Source organism: Mustela nigripes, chromosome 13 (genome assembly GCF_022355385.1).
Source record: "Mustela nigripes isolate SB6536 chromosome 13, MUSNIG.SB6536, whole genome shotgun sequence".
NCBI lineage: Eukaryota > Metazoa > Chordata > Mammalia > Carnivora > Mustelidae > Mustela > Mustela nigripes.
Window position 1 is genome coordinate 52,921,071 of NC_081569.1, and position 19,555 is coordinate 52,940,625.

Consider the following 19,555-nt stretch of genomic DNA (forward strand, 5'->3'; position numbering starts at 1 on the left):
ACAACTGATACTGCCAAGGCTGAGAAACTTGTAACAGAGGAACCTGGATTGAACATTTGAGGTCAAGTTTACCTACATTTAAGTCCCTGGCACAACAAATTAAGATCTTCCATTTCTTGGTTCCTCTCTTTTCTCACCCTTTAAAACAGCCTGCTAACATGTAATCAATGAGTAGACAGAAAACATTCATTTTGAAATCCAATGTCACCAATGTACAATGATGGGAAAAATACTGTTTTCTTATTTTAGCTACTTACTGTATCTAGAGAGGCAGAGGCTCTTAAGTCGGGTAAAAATCCAACCTCCAGCAAGTGAAGCAGAAATGTTTGATCCTTGATGCCATAAACACGATCCAAGAAAAGCACCATGGGTGCCTTGTGGTCAGGGCAGAAGTTAGCTGCCATATCTGGCTCGCTGATGGACCCATCTGAAAGACACAGAGAATGTCACATCCCCTCTTCTATCTCCACAGTCTCAAAGGCAACACAGAGCATGTCTGTCTATGCCTTGTTATCCTAACAAGCAATAGGAATACGATATTGTGCTGGAACCAGCTGATACTTCCTTGGGAAAGCTGGTTGTTTACATTTCCGGAATTTTTTTGAGCCAGCTGTTAGACATACTCACTATTAAAAACTAAAATTTCCAATTAAGTCAATTATATTTAGGAAGGTGACAAATAATCAAAACTTTTCACCTCCTAAAGGTCTTACTATAAACTATACTCTTGAGGTCATTTCCATCTATTTTATTTGCATGTTGGAAATATAATACAATAGTGTGCCATGTGCATTCTCTTTCCAACTCCATGGCTCAGGGACACATATTGATAGCGTACAATGGACCATGGTGAAAGGACTTACGCCACAGAAATGGGCAAATGCTGGGAAACAGAGCTTGGGTTTTTGCTTTGTTGACTGAAGACACAAGAAAGGAAGGGAGAAAGTAAGGTAGATGAAATTTAAGAGTGTGTCTTGTCTGTAGCCATCACATCATAAATAGTGCAAAACTGAGGAACTACCCTCTTCGTATTTGGAAACTATCACCTGATATAGGTGAAACTGAGAACAGCTCATCCAGTAATTCTAATCTTATTTTGATCAAAAAAGTTCAAAGATGAAGTGAGGAATACCATGAAGAAAACAAAAACTGCTTGACTTGGACAATAACGACAGGAGTTTGAAAGAGGACAAAAGAAAAACAGTCTACCTCCTAATGTTATGTTAACATCAAAAATGAGGGAAAAGAGCCCCTACGCGATCAAGCTAAGAAAGAGCATATTTACATACTATACTTCAGAAGTCACCCTGAGAGCCATGAAGGTTCAGTGCTCTCCAGCCCGGAGCCCCATTCAGCCCAGGGATTGGGCAGGGGAGGGCTCTGGCCTAAGAAGAAAGCAAGAAAGGAAGGGATCCTCCTGAAAGGAAGCTGCTTGCCTCTTCTCTCCTGGACACCAGGGGGAGCCAGATCTGAACAGCAACAGCTGAATTCATCTCACACCCACCTTGTGTTCTAGGGAACATTACTTTGGTTTAATTTATTTTTTTTTTCATTCATTTGTTTGTTCATCCATTTATTTTCAGTAGGTCCCAATGCGGGGCTCGAACTCACAAGTCTAAAATTAAGACTTGAGATATGAATCAAGAGTTGGGACACTCAACTGACTCAGCCACCCAGACGCTCCTGAGAAACACTCTTTCTGTAAAATGTTTTATGCTCAGAAGTTTGGGAAATACTAAGTTCAACATTTGCTTTATCATATGATTTTTCAAAGGCTCTATAGTCTCAATGTTCATCATGATAAACGTGTTATTTTTGAGAATGGCGTCACCAAGATCGAGGAGTAGGAGATCTCAGCCTTTGTCTCCCACAAAGATGGATAATTAGATAGCTATCCAGGAACAAAAACAGCCCTGGGAGAGGCCAGGAGTCTACATGAGAAACTTGAACAACACATTGGAACAAAACCCCCAAGAAAACTGCAAAAAAAGGTAAGGATGCCTTTCGCTGGCCTCATCCCCGTTCAGTGCCAACCAAGCAGGAACTCCTCAGCTATAAAGAGTTCTCTTCACTGGGAAAGGAGAATGGGGTGAACAATCACCTCCTCTAGCCTTTCAGGGCACCACATAAAGGACGCCCTTCAGGTTCACCCCGCCTGGAGACCAGTGAAGTGGAGATGTCTCAGGACAAGAAAGAGAGGCAATGGCTATCCATTCCAGCTATGCAGGGGAGCCACTGTGGCTTTCAGTGATCTGCTCTGCAGAGGGCCCCAGCAGCTCTCGCCATGGAAGAAACCAACAGCCGGCATAGCCACCATGAAACCCTGGCAGATTCTCAGGTTTTGTGTTTGCAGATGTCTAGCCCCCTGGGTCTCTTCCCACTCCCATCTCCCTCACTGCCGGACCCCAGGATCTGCACTGGCAAGGAGTCCTGGGCTCTGCAGCTGTGTGAGTTCAAGATGTCAGCGAGACCGTTGTGGCTGCTACCTGGCACTATGAGCCCTTGGGAAGACTTCATCACTGGCTTCTCTTGCCATGCACACACTCAGGGTGGGATCCTGCAGCCGTGGGCATGCACGATGACATGCAGGGTCCCACAACTGCTTGTGGGCCTAGCCCTGGCCTTGTCTCGGGTCAGTGGCCACACTGCTGTGCTCATTTTGTCACTAGCACCTGCAACTATGAACTTCCCTCCCTCTGGCCTGGGTCTTGTCATTGGCATCCACTGCGGTGCACTCGTGTAAGACCCTACGGCCACAGGTATGCATGCCAATAGCCAGGGTGCTAGTGAACCCATAGAGTTTGCCCTGATCCTTGCTTCTGGCCCTGGCTCCTGTCACTCCACGTGTGCCTGCACTTGGCCAACGCCACTACACAGGTACCGGTGGCTGGTCCCTGCAGTGGAGTGGGTACACACCACCAGCTCCAGCTACCACCACTGCCTGACCTTGTTCCTAGTTGTGAGATGTGGACTTACTGCTGAGGACTCCAGCAGCCCTTGCAGCTACTGAGGATTCCCACAGTGCTTGCCAAGGACCACATAATTGTCAATGTGGTGGACCCCAGTAGCCTGAGTTGCTAAAACATCAGATGTCTGCCCCCATACCCAAAGCCAATACCCAGCCCCGTACTTGGTGCCCTGTCCCACTGTATTTGGGCTCACAGCATGCTCTAATATGCGCCACCCACCACCCACCCTTGCCACCCGAGGATGAAGGTCTTTCCTTACCAAAGTCGGTCCTTTAAGTCTGGAAGAGGTGACTGCTTCTTCCAGTGTGCAAGTGGCTATGTGAGGCTGTAGGTATCACATAGAAGAAAGGAAACAGGACACCACAAAGAGAAGACAGTAACCTTCTAGTCACTGACCCCAAAGAAATGGAGATACATGAACTACTTGACAAAGAATTCAAAATAATTATTCTCAAGATGCTCAGAGAGCTACAACATAGAAAAACAATGAAATGAAATCAGGAAAATACAAGAAGAAAATGAAGCAGAACACATAAAAAAAAAAAAAACAGATACAAATTTTGCAACTGAAGAATACAATGACTGAATGAAGAATTTATTGTTCAGAGCACTTCAGCAGCACACTGGACCAAGCAGAAGAATCAGGGAGCTCAAGGAAAGATCATTTGACATTATCCAGTAAGAGGAACAAAAAGAAAAAAAAAAAGAATGAAAAGGAATGAAGAAAGCCTATGCGATTTATGGGACAGCATTAAGAGAAACAACATCACTGGAGTCCCACGAGGAGAAGAGAGGAGAAAGTAGAAAGCTTATTTAAGTATAGTTGAGAAGTTCCCCAAACTGAGGAGATCTTTGACATCCAAGCTCAACAGCCCAATAGGTTATCCCCAAACCTACAGAATGGGAGAAAATATTTGCTAACCATGTATATGACAAGGAGTTAATGTCCAAAATATATGAGGAACTCATACAACTCAAAAGCAAAAGATGCCAAATAATCCAATTAAAAATGTGCAGAAGACATAAATAGACATTTTCCCAAAGAAGACATCCAGATGGCCAACAGACACAGGAAGAGATGCTCACATCACTCAGCCTCAAGAAATACAAGTCAGTGAGATACCACCTTACACCTGTCAGAATGGCTATTATCAAAAAGACAAGGAAGAGCAGATGCTGGCAAGGATGTGGAGAAAAGGGAACCTATGTGCTCTGTTGGTAGGAACATAAATTGGCGCAGGTGCTATGGAAAACAGTACGACGATTCCTCAACAAAATAAAAAAACAGAACTGCCACATGATCCAGCAATTCCACTTCTGAGTATATACTCAAAGGAAACGAAATCACCATCTCTAAGAGATACCCGCAACCATATGCTCACTGCAATACTATTCACAGTAGCGGACACGGCAACAGTCTGAGTGTCCGTTGATGGGTGGATGGATGAAAAATTGTGAATGAACACACACACACACACACACACACACACACACACACACAGGAATATTATTCAGCCATAACAGAGAAGGAAATCTTGCCATTTGCAATAATATGGATGGACCTTGCGAACATTATGCTAAGTGAAGTTAGTCAGAGAAAGACCAATACTGTATGGTCTCAATCACATGTATGATCTCAAAACACGGAAATTATATAGAAACATAGAGTAAACTGATGGTTACCAAGGGTGAGGGGAGGTGGGAGAAATGGGCAGATGCTGGTCAAAGGGCACAAACTTTTGATTAAAAGATGAGTAATTTGGGGATCTAATGTACAACATAGTGACCACAGTAAACAGTACCGTATCATATCCTTGAAAGTTTCTGTGAAGGAGATTAAATGTTCTCAATATATCAACAACAGAAAAGACAGTTATGCAAGGTCAAGGATGTGTTAATTAAATTTATTGTGGTAAACATTTGCAAAATATATATACACACATACATAAATATATGTATAAAACCATTGCATTGTACACCTTAAACTTACATGTTATGTATTAATTGTATCTCAATAAAGCTGGAAAAAATGTGATACACTCCAAAGCATTCCCCAAACTTATTTGACTCCAAACTTCTTAACACATACACGAATTAGTATTTTTTTTTTATAAAAAATGTTCCCTTGGAACACCGGTTTGGGAAACACCATAACCATGAGAGTCATGTTATCTTTTCAATTCCTCCAACTGCCAGGAAGAAATTGCTTGGAGAGCAGATGGAGGGAACTGGAGAAACAGAATGCTTTTCAGAAAGTGTAAGTTTGGGAAAGCTGACACTGATGGTTGCATCCAAGTAGCAATGAGGAAAAACTCTTTCTACCCATGGCAAGGAGGTCCATGGGACCGTGGCAGAAGGGAGCCTACGTTAGGTCCTATCTATCTGCGGCCTTACCTGGCTGCACAATCTGGGGACACTGAGGCAAAGGAGGAGGAGGACTGAGGTGAGGGCTTTCATTGTCCCATTCCATCAGCCTCCTTCCAGAGGGTTAGTGCATTCAGATGACCGTGAGGTCTATAATGGCCCTGTCCACCGGATGTAGGGTGCAGGAACCTCGGACACAGGGAAGCAGAGGAGAGAGCAGCCAGTTGGAGCCAGGAGGAGAGAACTCCTCACTTCCAGAAAAAGAGCAAGACCTTCCCCAGTGCTGCCTGCCCCACAAGTAGGAGCTTGGAAGGACAGACAAACCATGGATCCGGTAGACAGTCCTGCCCCTGAGTGAGTGGCCCCCTGGGAGACAGCAGGACTCAGCCTTCAGCTGCTTCTCTTACCTTTGTTTAGGGACGGCAGCTTCAAGGGGATGCTGATGATGCCAACCAGGTCCTCAGTGGGGACCAGGGAGCGCAGGATTGACCTGATCCGGATGGCTTCTCCCTTTCCTGTCTGGATAAGCTGCAATGCAGGATTGGAGAATGAGATTAAGGGGATTCCCACATCCCTTCCCCACCCCACATCCAAACCTCTGGCAGCAACATTGTTCTTAAGGCTGGGTGTACTTCTGTACTTCCCTGCCACAGATGCTTATGGTCAGGGGGCAAAAGGGAGCTTTCTCTGGACTTCCCACAATATGCTATGAGGGAGTAACTCTGACCAAGTTGGTCATCTGACTCCTGTGCTGTGATGACAATGGTCAGGCAGTTATGGGAATCAAGTCTCTGCAGTAAAGTGGTAGGGGGCTGCTGGGGCCTCTCAGTGCCACTGCAATCCCGGGAGCCCTCCGTGGCCACGATGGAAGTGTTGACCCTGTGGCCACAATTCTCGACTTCAGAATTCAGTGAAATGGAGAAATGACCGATGAATTTCGTTTCCTAAAAGAGTGATTAATGCATGGCCTGCAGCTGGGCAAGAGGGGCTTGGATGTCATAGAGGATGTGAGCATCTCAGTGGAGTTACCCAGAGATGGAGAACCTGATGCCTTCAACCACGAAGGGGCCAAAGAGCATGTACAGGTGAACCCTGCCCCGCTGAACATGGAGAACATGGGGGACATGGGGGCAGTGGGTTATGAGCTCAAGCTGCAGTGTGCCCCCGTCAGCTGGAAGGTGTGCTGGGACATGGCTCTTGGAGGCCCCACGGGAACAATGCCTCTGCACTTAGCCTACTGCCACCTCCCATTCCTGTGGGTAAAGGGGAGGCTGCCAGTGACGATGGCACCTACAGTCCCACTACCACTTACAGAATAGGGGCCCAAGGGATGGGTGCTGAGAAGGGGTATGTGTATACAGTGTTGAAGCAGAGGGGCTGTAAGGAAGGAGGGACGTCCTTGCCAGATGGGGCTCTCTGATGGGCTTAGCAGTCCCCTGAGGTGGGGGTCTTCCTGAGAACAAGCCAGTTGCTTTCGGAAGTAATAACAGGTGATCAGGGGAACTGACACCTGTCCCATCCTACTCCCAGACTGCAGAACACCCCAGTATTTCCCTTGTCCCTTTCAAGCTTCCTTTATTTGTTCAAAGGCATAGAGATGCCTTTATGAAGATGAAGATAGGCCTCGTGGATAAGGTTGGTTTACCACACAGTAGGAACTAGAACCTTCAGTTAAGAATTCTGATCAGGCTCCCCTATCAAGATTTAAACTTTCTTCTATCCACAGTACTTTTAACCTAGATGCTACCATATTATAAAAGTCTCCCTAAACTCATGTATATGGATTTGCAAATGGGCTAGATTGTGTTTTAGGCAAACCCATGACATACTGGAAGAAAGATAAGAGTGAATGCTTTCGTGCAGTGTCCTAACCTACAGGTTATAACCAATTAATGGTTGTAAAATCACATTGGTGGGTTGTGACTTGCATTCAAAAGCATGAAGTAGATTAGTACAGAATGGCAAATATTAGAGCACACTGTCTACAGTAAGGGTAAATTTTGTTCCTGGAATATATGTATAGTAGGTGGTAATGAAAGGTATTATTTCTTACTATAGCTAAAACAATTTTTTCATCAAAAAGTTTGAAAGCCACTACTTGAATGCGTCCTGTCTTTGGTTAATATTCTTAAAAATACAACATATCTACTGCTTACTTGTCAGTGACCAAATACACAATCTCATCAATATCAGATATCACTGTTTCTATCAACCCAATCTGTAATGCAAGCACTTTTCGGGGAGACACCTTGGAATAATCCAAATGCAATGAGCAGGCCCGAGAGGCAGGCAGACGCCAGAGACTCAAATGAGCAAATCAAACAGTACTTTGAAAGAATTACCAAATACATTTTGTAATTAAAAAATTTTTAAACATTTTCCATTTTGATAGAAAAAGCAATTATTTCCTCCCTTATGACTTGAGGGCTTCTGTGAAATAAGGTCCCTCTCTTTCTGCCCCAAACAGAGGTGAAAAGGGAAGAGGAAGAACACAAATTTTTAGGTTAAAACTGGAGGCCTGAGAAGCATGCCTTAAAAACAGAACCATCTTTTCCCAGATGCCTGCAAAGCTTATCTCTGGAAAATAATCAAACATGAACCATGGAGAGAGACTGCCTTTCTGGTGTCTCATACTACAGGCATTGAGAAAAGAGGATTTTCCATGCGGAGTGTCCTAATGGCCGGAGTCAAGAATCAAGTTGGTCACATTCTGCCTCTATTGAAGGATATGGAAACATAATTTTTAGGAGCTTCTGAGATAGAATATGTGGGGGATGTGTCCAACTAGCACCACAGAGAAATCACACACACAGGGACTTGCTCAGGAGACATTTTTTTAGGTTGCAGAATCAGCTACAAGAGACGGAAACAACTTTTGATGTTAGCTGGAAAGAACTGAGAGAAAGGCGCATTAGCAAATGCCAGAGACTGAAGAAGAAATTACATTCAGGGAACCTCCAGTGCTCTTCACTCAAGCCCCTCAAAGTTGCCCTCTGAGAACTCACGTGCATTTCAGGCGCACAGCGGCCCAGGAGATCTATAAGAGCTGAATAAAAAGACATAATGGCGTTGCCCATGTGTACGATCTCTTCATCTTCACCGTCCTCCATGCTGCGGGGAGAGAACCAACATGGCAGAGATGTGAGGAAGTCTGGCAGGTGTGGCTGTGTTATTAGACAGGAGCGGCTTGACATGGAAACACTCTGCTCCTCCCGAGCACCACACAGCCTCTCCCGGGAACATCTCCTCTCCCAACAAGGTGGTTTTAATCAGTAAGCTCAAAGGACCCAAATATTTGTCTGTGGTATTCCTAGGGTCCTCTAAACCTTAAGGCCTGAATACTGCCATGAGCTGCTTGCAGTCCATCTGTACCCAGGGACTGGCACAGTAATCCCCAAAGCTCCTACCAATCACTCATCCTGTTTCCCTTCTCAAATGTACACGGAAAGCATACGAGACAAGAAGTCAGAAGGTAAGTCCATGCCCTCGCTCTGTTGCTAAAAAGCTATATGACCTTAGCCTTGTTTTTTTCTCGTGTACCATGAGGAAGATTATGTTTTGGGTTCCTTCTAGTTCTACCAGATCACCTACCAGAATGAATAACCAAAACCAAAACCAAACAAAAACCCCATCTGGCTAGAGTTGTTCTCATTGGGTCATACCCATTCTCTAGATTCTGGGGTCTAATCCAGAGGCTATGATAGAGCCAAGGGAGCTGGGCATAATCACCAACTACATTCTGAAACTTTAGATACCGGGATTATTGATGCTGTGGTTTTTCACATCCTGCAGCCCTCTTTTTAACCTAAGGAATTAAAGCAAAACACTTTCAGAAGAGAAAGTAGAGGGTATTACCTCTTTTTAAAAGCAAGGTAAGAGAGGAGGCACTGAGGTTTAAATTCTGAAGGGAATGGGCTGAAGTGAGACCGTGACCCTAACCTTGGTCAGTCCAGCCTTTAGCTCCTGGAGCTTCCTTCTGTAGTGCTGCCATAGGGAGGTGTGGTGGTGGCTGAAAGAGCTTGCAGATGCCTTGATCTGCCTGTAGGTGTAGGAGTTGAATAGAAGTGCAAAGGGGTGAAGGTGATCCTGATCACTAGGATTATTGGGACAGTCAAAATAGCAATACGCTTGACAAAGTGATTTAAAATGTTTTAACTACAGCTGAAGAACCTGTGCTCTCCCCACCAGGGGGGAAGTTACTGACATGACACTTCCTGAATAACCTAGGTACTGACGCTCTTTGGGATCTCACCAGCTACACCAGTGCCACAAGGTAATTCCATTCACTTACACTTCTCTCTTGTATCCCTGAGAGGGAAGGTCGAGGGCTGGGTTCTCAGAGATCTTAATGGCGCCCTGCATGGCCGCCAACAGACCGTTTCCTCCTTCACCTCGCAGGGCTGGGCCGAAGCACTCCGGGCGTCTGATGAGCAGCTTGACCACGACACTAGCATTTTCTTCCACACTTTCACCTAAGTGAAAAGGGGCATTATTTCCTTTTTATTGGAATGGACAACCCCAGACTTTATTTCTAATCGACGAGGTTGGGAGAACAGTACTGGCTTGAGCTCGTCATTCATTTGTTAAATTAGGAGGTAATACTGATAGAGAGAAAGGTGAGATTTGATAAATTAAGTCTAGACCTGCTTTTTGAAGTATTAATGTTAACCAACACAGAACAGAATCTTACTTTTAAGTTTAGGGTTTTGTGCTGTGATTATTTCACAAATTTAGATGCTCAGAAAGTGAGACATGCACTACTGAGTCTTCCCCAGATTACTGATTCAGTCATGGGTGACTCAGAGGACATAGAACTTGACATCTTTGTTAACTCCATGAGAGGCTGCTAAAACATATCTTCTTCCTTCCCTGAGAAGAGGTAAAATGGTAATTCGAGCTGATGTGCCTCAGTTAACATCTGAGGAAACATGTCAGCCCCCCAAATGCCTTCTCAGAGTCTAAACATGTACCTCAAAACAACCAAGTCTGTGTGAATGGACATCAGGGCATTTATGACATTATTTATCCAGATAATTTACTTGGTAAAGATATCTTTGTTGTTCCTAAGTATATCTCTGGGAAGCTGAAGGTTGGAGAATTGTATTCTGCTGGTATATCTCTTTGGAAGAACATGGACAACTAAGACAGGGCTCATTTCCCAAAGCAGTGATGAAGCAATGGAACTGGGAACAGTCAGGGAGGGGGAGCCAGTGCCTCTCAGAGAAAATACTTGTCACCGAAAGCAGTTTTACAGCTTGTTCAAACAACTTCATGAAACACATTTTTCGTCTCAGATGAAATCTTAATTTGTGTTGAGAATTTATCCCTGGGCTAAGACTCTGAGAAAAGACTTTTTTGATGTTGTGTATTGGATGAAGGCTGACGAAAATTTTTTTCTACAAGATCATCAGATATCCTTGGAGGACTAAGCTTAAAGAGGTTGCATCTTGATGCACTGTTGTCGTAATTATTTTTTCTTGCCTAAAATGACTTCACATCTTAGCTGGCAAACACAATAACCATGTATTATCTCATTGTTTCTGTAGGTCAGGAATTTGGGAGTAACTATGTGAGGTGGTCCTGGCATGGGGTCTCCCATGAGGACACCGTCAAAATGCTGGCTAGTACCACAGTCTTAGGAAGGCGTGACTCGGCATGAAGTAGCGGCTTCCTTGTGTGTGCACACACACACACACACACACACACACACAGCTGTTGGCAGGAGGCTTCAGTTCCTCACCATGTGACCTCTCCATGGGGCTGCCAGAGTGTTCTCACAACACACCAGCTGGCTTCCCACAGAGCAAATGATCCGAGAGAATGAGGTAGAAGCTGTGATGCCTTTTACAACCTTGTTGCATTCTGTCACTTCTGCCATACCCTATTCATTAGAAATGACTCACTGAGTCCAGCTCACACTCCAAGGGAGATGAATCTATCTTTTGGAGGGAGATGCTACTGAAGAATTTATAGACATATTTTAAAACCATCACAGGAGTTAAGCTCTGTTTAATGAAAACTTCTACGAATCAACTTAGAAGTGGTGTAAGTAGAGCAGTAGAATAGGAACCCAGAAACCTTGGCTTCTCTTCCAGCTTTTTAGCAAATCACTATGTAGGCAAGCATGGTGCACTGCCTCTCCAGGTCTCAGTTGCCTTACTGAGGTACTCATGCACCTTCTGGTTTTTTAGAGTCTATTAGTCTACCCCACATGCAGAAATTTCTTCCATTATGTCCAGAGAATCAGAAGGGCTGAGCCTGCTGCCCCAGTGTTTGAAATCAACTTACACTCAGCTCTCACATGAACTCACACTTGAACACACTTGACGTGACTCATGGCTCTGGAAAGCCCACCCTCTATCACAGCTATAGTCCTGGCCTTGAGCTTGGCCCGCTGACATCCTTTTTGGTCACCCAACTGCCTGAATTTCAAGTAAAATTCAAGATTATAAATACATACCATGTAAGTTTTAGCACTGCGTAACTAGATTTGGAAAATATTTCATTCAACTGAATTTGAATAGCTCACTGGCATGCACTTACTGTCTTAAAACTCAATTCTTTAAAAGACTAAAATTTTTATGAAGAAGCTCTTCTCCAAGTTTCATCTAATATATAAAACAGAATGTTTTTATGAAACCAGAATCCACATGAAGAAAATTCTCAGGAGATGCAAAAAGGCTAAAATAATCACAGTGACAATACGGTGGAAAGAATCAGTGAGAGAGAAAAACCAAGTAGCCTTGTGCAATTTGAGGAAGATAAAATGATGATGCTAAGCCCTAGGGCCATGCTTTCCAATGCCAGTCAACCACTAGTCAAACCTAGCTTTTTTTTTTTTTTTAAAGATTTTATTTATTTATTTGACAGAGAGAGATTACAAGTAGGCAGAGAGGCAGGCAGAGAGAGAGAGAGGAGAAAGCAGGCTCCCTGCCGAGCAGAGAGCCCGATGCGGGACTCGATCCCAGGACCCTGAGATCATGACCTGAGCCGAAGGCAGCAGCTTAACCCACTGAGCCACCCAGGTGCCCTCAAACCTAGCATTTATACTTGACTTAATCACAGGAGGGACAGTTAAAGAAAAGCACGAGGAGACTCTATGTATTTGAGAGTAAATAATCTCTCAAATATTTATGGACATAACTCAAAGTTCACTACTTCCAAATGTTGTTGGCCTCTAAAACTTTAATCCGTGCTCCCAGTTGTCACTTTTCATTATAATAATGAAGCTAAAACTTGGAAATTTTAAGTGTCGAAAATGGACAATCTGCCCCCAATCCTGTTTTTCAAGCTTATTTAAATACCATACTATGATTCTTGTGGTTCTCAGGATAGAAACGCTATGGGTCAGCTGTGGTCTTTACCAGGATGCTGCCATCAGCCTAGCTCTTCCCACAATGATCAGTATCATGAATTTGATGGGGCATGGACTAAAAAATACAAAAGAATTTGAAAAACTGAGACTGAGTTCTATACTGAGTTTGGTATTGAAATTCATTTGCTAAGTTAACCTTAGTTTACCTGAGATCTCAGATCTTCAGATCTGAGCTAATTGGGTGAGCTGTTACAACTGACCCAGGGAGCCATCCTTTGATTACTGAATTGTGGACATCTGTGGGGGATGCAGAGTGCACCCTGCAAGAGGAGGAACCTGGAGTGCAACCATTGCCACTAATTGGAGAGAGAGCAAAGGAAGAGAATTTCCAAAGACTGCACAAGGTAGAGAAGTAGAGAAGAAGGTATAATTAGTGGAGAGAGAGAACATTCTTTTCCTAATTACCTGTAGCTTGGCAAGACGGACTGCCAAACAAACCTGCTACAGGGAAGCTGAATACTGACCTGGAGGGCATTTTTCAAGGGAGAGAGAGATCTGAGGTAAACTAGTTTTGCCCAAGGGCTTAGAACAATGTTTTGCTTGAGTTCCAAAATGAATAATGAGCTTAATAAGAGTGTGAGGGGTTCTCCGGGCCTTTCTTCAAAGGCTCTCAACACTGTCTTAACATTACTATCTTCTTTCAACATTCCTGACAAGTTGGATGGACGTGGCAATGATTCTCCCTGTTTTACCCTGAAGCAGTCATTCTCAACTAGTCATGATGCAGTGATTTTACTTTCAGCCCATCAATTTTCTTACTTTAAATGTTGTGACTACAGTCCCTGTTTCAAGTTCCCTTGCCTGGAATGTTTTCTTTCTTCCCATTACCTTCAGATAAACCCTTGACCTACGTAGCTCCACTTCACTCTTGGAAGCCCTAGAGGACAAGGTCTTCTCAAACACCTTGCACTCTTCCTTTAATCACGGAATGGTTTGTATCTCTGTTTTTCTCACCAAACTATTTAATAAGAACAGTGCCTGTGTCCACATTATCTAACCCTGTATGCTCAAGCATCTTATTACCATCTGACACATCATAGGTGTTCAAAAAAACTTCTTTGAATAAACAAATAGACTCCATTGAATAAATGAATAGAATCAAGACAGATATCTGAAATGACAAGATAGAGAGCTGAGGGTGACCATCCATTACCAGATCAGCTATCAGCCTTTGTTTGTAAGAGCCTGGGCTGTACATTTCCTCAGATTTCAATCAGTCTTAAGGAAAAGAACATAATCCCCAATCAAGTCTTGGTGTGGTAAGAATGAATACTGGAGCAAATGCCCAGCAAAAAGGCATATAGAATGTCTTAATTTACAGAATAACAATGTAGGGGTGATGGCCAGGACCCAAAATCTTTTTTTGGTAAAAGCCAACTTTGAAATGTGGTTGGCAACTTGCATGAACCGAGTCATTCCAAGTGGTTGAGACATATGATTCCCTCCTTAGGGCTTTCTAACTTATACAGTGGAAGGAGCTGGGCGTATGTCATAAACTACTATGGCAGCACAGACAGCAAACAAAGAACTGCTTGCCCATTTGGTCTTTAATTCAACTATTCATTAAGCTCACATTACTCACTAGTCACTGATCTAAGTCAGGTGGACAAGCAGTGTAGAAGACAGGCAATCCTGGACCCCAGAATGAGATGAGTGGAACAGAAAAGCCCCAGAAAGTCTACATACATGCAGCAGAGTTCCCAAATGTCTTACAGATATGTGAACAAGAAATAAATGCTTATTACTCTCTATACCATTGAGACTATAAAGTTTTTTTGTTATGTAGCAGAGGCCAATTAATACAGGCTGAGAGTAGAAACAGGGAAATCGTTTCTATGCAGCTACAGTGGTCCAGGTAGAAGGTTATGATGGTTTGGAGTAGGATGTGGCCAGTAGAGATGGAGAGAAGTCCAAGTTGATGGATTCCAGGTAACTCTTAGACATCGAGTCTATAGAATTTGAAGTGGACTGAATGTGGGGATAAGGAAAAAGTCAGAATGGAAGATGTCACCTAAGACTTTTGAGTATCTGCAAAATTAGCAGTGCTGGCTAGGGAGGTGGGGAAGCTAGAGAACAAGTTTGGGGTGGATATACAAATTTAGCCCTAACATCTACAGAATTTGAAGTGCCTATTCAACGTTCAAGTAGAAATATCAAGTAGTCAGCAGGTTACACAAGTCTGGGGCTCATGAAAGGGAAAAAGGATGGCAATGCTTATTTGGGAGATCATTCGCAAGCATGTGGAATTTAAAGCTAAGAGACTGAATGAAAGTCTTACAGGATGGAATGGTAGAGTAGCCCAGAAATTCTGGAGGCTAGCATTTAGATTCAGAATCCCACTAAAATGTGTCCCATGTAACTAGAGTTTGGATTCACATGGCTTTTCATGAAATGTGTTAAATAAAACTTGAATGAGACTGAAACCTGGAGTCAGAGTTGAGGTGTTCTCTAACAAAACAGAGCCTGCCTATTAACTAAGGGTATTCTTACCGAGCTGATGAAAATCAATTTGTGATGAATGTCAGAATCATAATACTGTCACTTTGGGGGAATAATGCTGATGAAGCAAGCTTTTGCCCTGCTTTACTATTTCAATTAAAACCTACAGTATTATGTAGGTTATCAATAAAATGATTGATAAAGAGCCCATGTACATATGGATTCAGAACACTTCGGCTCATGCCAAAATGCTCAGCCATCACCACTGCTGGGATCCCACAGGCAGCAGTGGAGGAGATATGCTGAATAATTTACTAGAATGAAAATAACAGGGCCTCACAGCTTTTCACTCCAGCCAGATTTCCTCATTTTGATGCTCTGGGCATTCATTTGCCATTGGCTTCTTTATTTTGAGTAATTTTCTTTTTTTCTTTCTTTCTCTCTTTCCTTCCTTCCTTTTCTCTCTCCCTCCTTTCCTTCCTTCTTTCCTTTATTATATTCAGTTAGCCAGCATATAGTACGTCATTAGTTTTAGATGTAGTGTTCAACAATTTTCTATTACTTGTGTTGTTTTGACTATCTCTGGGCTTTTACAATTTCACTTGGAGTTTTTACAGATGAAGTCACATTTTCTTGTCACTATAAGCCCATCTTGATCCTAATAACTGATTTCCTTCTCCTTCGCAGGCATAGGGACTCAAGCAGGTCCACTGGGAGAATGAGGAAGGTGGTGTAGAAAAGATTTTTCAAGCCTTATAATTGGTGAGATGTTGTAACTCAGACATTAAGTACCTAACCCCATTAGCCATATCTCAATTGCACCTCATATTCTCTCTTCTCTCACCACAACAGCCTGAAGTGTCTCCTGAGTATAACACTGTGATGTTGTTTACAATTGTCTTAAACTGTTATTTAAATCTTTTACTCCTGGTCAGTTTTTCAAAAGTTTGCTTAATCTTTCCAACTATATTGAAATGTGAGAATAAGAACAATGTCTCACACATTTTAACCCTAACCATCCCTAGTCTTCAGTATCGATCACACTTTCTGACCCTGATAACATAAATATATGGATGGAAACCACCCAGCTGATTCTTTTAAGCATCTAGATCTACTGTGCCCTTCAAAGATAACCATGCTATTTTGTGCTTTTGACCCTGATTTTTTTTTCCAGCTTTACTGAGATAAAATTGATATATCTTAAAAGATTCATGTCTCCTAGATCAAGGGCCTCTGAGTATGCGCTGACCACACTACTCTGTTAAACTCTGTCCCTTTGTTTCTTCAAGATGTTATTCAACACTTAACCTGCCCCCCCCACCCCTGGTATTCCCACTCTACCAGATTCCAATGAACACTGTCATTTTTGGCATGCCAGCAGTCATATGTGTCACTATGTAGATAGGTGTTGTCGGTTACAGAGTTTTTAGTAATTATTCCATGTATGTGTCTCATAATTCCACTTAGGTTTCCTCTGTTTCTGGCTTTGACTTATGCTTCAGGGTTGTTTGAGCATGTCTCTTATCACATCTCTCGGCCTGTCCTATATACTTCACATGTCAATTAATAGGTACCTAAATTATGGCCACTGATGATAAATCTGCCTAGGAAAACAGGCTCAACAAAGCTAGGAATATTGTGTCCCTCACAACTAAGTTTATAGCCAGGGGAAGACATCACTAAAATACTCCAGGGACTCAAAGGAAGCACAGAATAACTTTCCCCTTTTTCATGTGGATTGGTAGGAAATCTTTCCTCCTTGGAAAGAGTTAATCAGACACTCAGATGCATCTGTGTCTAGACTGGTTATAAAGTTTACAACTGCTGGGTAAATAGAAGCTTCTCAGCTTCATTACTCCCAGAGTAAAACACAACCCAAGGCTTCCGAGCAAGCTAATAAAAAAAAGTAGAGAAAATTATATGCTTTAAGAAGTTTCTTTTAAAGACAAATCTTATTTAAGAAGATTTAATACAAACATTAAGAGAGACTAGGAAAATAATGTTAGAAAGAATTTTCCAATTCTATTATTTTGATATAGCAAGAGTTTTTGATTTGGCTTAAAAAAAATTTTTTTTTTTAAAACATTAGTACCCAATAGTAATTAAACAATGCTGCAATTTTTGAACAGCTCAGAGGAGAAAATGCTCTTTCTTTTTGTTCATTCATTAGAAAGGCCATACTACCCAGACAATACTGCACAATGGTATGAGTAATGTTTGGCCTCTGGGGCCAAACTGCTCTGGTTCGAATCCTGGCTTTACGTCCTACTAGCTGTGTGATTCTGGACAAGGCCCTTAACCCCTCTAAGCAACTGGGTCTTTTTCTGTAATATAAAGATAACTGTACCTATTTCATTGGATTTTTGTATTATGTGAGTTAATATGTCCTAAAGTGCTTTGATAAGTGCTCAATAAGGGTTAGATGCTACCATCACCACCACCATCCTCACCAACTCCATCATCACTCACCCACCCCCCACAGTCACCCCCACACTCCACTGTGTCAATCCACCACCCAACCATTACATTTCACCATCGCCCATTATGAGCACCCCATTGTCACTCATCGGTACCCACAACCATCACCATGCCTCGTGTCACTAACCAGCACCCACTTCAATCAACCCAAAGAGCTTCTATGACCACTACTTAACCATCATATATCCCCAACAACATCATCACCAATCACGACCCACTATCACCACCCCACTATCATCCACCATTGCCACCTGCCACCACCTATCATTAGCCATCATGACCACTCCCCTCACCTACCATGATCATCTACAATACCTTTATCTTTCACTGCTGAGAATAAGCCACAAAAAGTCCTTCTTAATCATTTTTTAGACATGAAAATTTATAAATGGCTTTGAGATCGCTAAAGAATCTACTCATTAGAGTCTTCCCATTTCGAATGCCCTAATAACCTTGTAAAGACCATGAACGACAATGACAACTATCATGACTGCATGCTTACTACATTTCTGGCACTCTGCTAATCTAAGTTTCCCATAGATTATTCCATTTAACCCTTACAACAACTCTGTGAAGTGCATACTATTGTTTTCTCTACTTAACATGAAGACATACACACACAAACTGAGGCTAGGAAAGTTTAAGTAACTTGCCTAACTTTGCAAAACTAGTAAGTGACAGAGCTATATTTGTACCCCAGACAATCTGCTCTCTAGCCCAAAGTCTTCCATAACACTCCATTGTGCTTAAAGCACTCTTTCTTCTTCTTTAGGAGTTTAAGAAGATTCTAACGTTTCTTTCTCACACTCTGCATCTCTCTCTCTCTTTTGTGTTTCTCCTGGGACATCTACTCCTACTATTTCAACTACAGATGATCTACAAGTCTCTTCAGTCCCAGTCTGCTGACTGACTGATCTCTATCCTATAACCCCATAATCAGGGCATCCCCGTTTGGGGTCACACACTGCAAAATCAGTGAATCACTGGTCTGAATGGAACCAAGCTCATTATCTTCTATTATAAACCATTTTCTCTTTTTCACATCCCTCTTCCTCCCTCCCTTCCCCCCTTTCTTTTTTAAGAGGAAGAGGGGAAGAACAGAGGTAGAGGGAGAGAAAATCTCAAGCAGGCTCCACACCCAGCATGGTGGCCTATGTGGGGCTCAATCTCACAACTGATCATGACCTGAGCCAAAAATCAAGAGTTGGATCCTTAATAAGCTGAGCCACCCAGGCACCTCTCACATCTTTATTTTTTTTCTCCCCGTGCTTAAATCTCTAAGCTTCAATGTGACTTCTATTTCTTTTTATCAATGCAACCAGGCCCAACCACCATAATCATCATCATCACCTAGTTGGAGAAACACGGTCTCTGTAATTTCTTTCAAATGTATCTCCCCCATTCCATTCCTACCACCACCATTATAATTTAGAAACTCATTATTTTAACTGGGCACAGAAGTTCCCAGTGGTTACTGTCAATCTCTCTCTAGTTAAAAAGGTTTCCCAGTTCTCCGCACACTGAATCTAATCTCAGCTTAGCATTTAGGTTCTGCTACAGCTGCCTACCTACCTTTTAAACCTCATCTCTTGCCACTATCATCCACCCATCTGTCCTCCAGATCAACAGATCAACAGAGCCTGCTATTTCCTGAGCACAGCATGCTTTAGTCTTGAGGCCACTGCTCATGCCACTCCCCAGCTGGATCACCTTTCCTGCATCTATGCATCTGGGAAACTTGACCCTTTGAAGCTCTTTTCGTTTTTTTAAAAATTTTCATTTTTTAAAAATTTTTTATAAACCTATATTTTTATCCCCAGGGGTACAGGTCTGTGAATCACGAGGTTTACACACTTCACAGCATTCACCAAAGCACATACCCTCCCCAATGTCCATAATCCCACCCCCTTCTCCCAAACCCCCTCCCCCC

The 19,555-nt window shown here is 42.8% G+C and overlaps 1 protein-coding gene across 1 annotated transcript in view; it reads right to left on the reverse strand.

Annotated features, from left to right (window-relative positions):
* Positions 1–19,555, reverse strand: part of RYR3 (ryanodine receptor 3) — a 355,591-nt gene that overhangs the window by 110,300 nt on the left and 225,736 nt on the right. Inside the window, 4 exon segments of the mRNA XM_059372112.1 lie at positions 258–427; positions 5,741–5,861; positions 8,339–8,444; positions 9,625–9,805. Coding sequence (XP_059228095.1) covers positions 258–427; positions 5,741–5,861; positions 8,339–8,444; positions 9,625–9,805 — 578 coding nt within the window.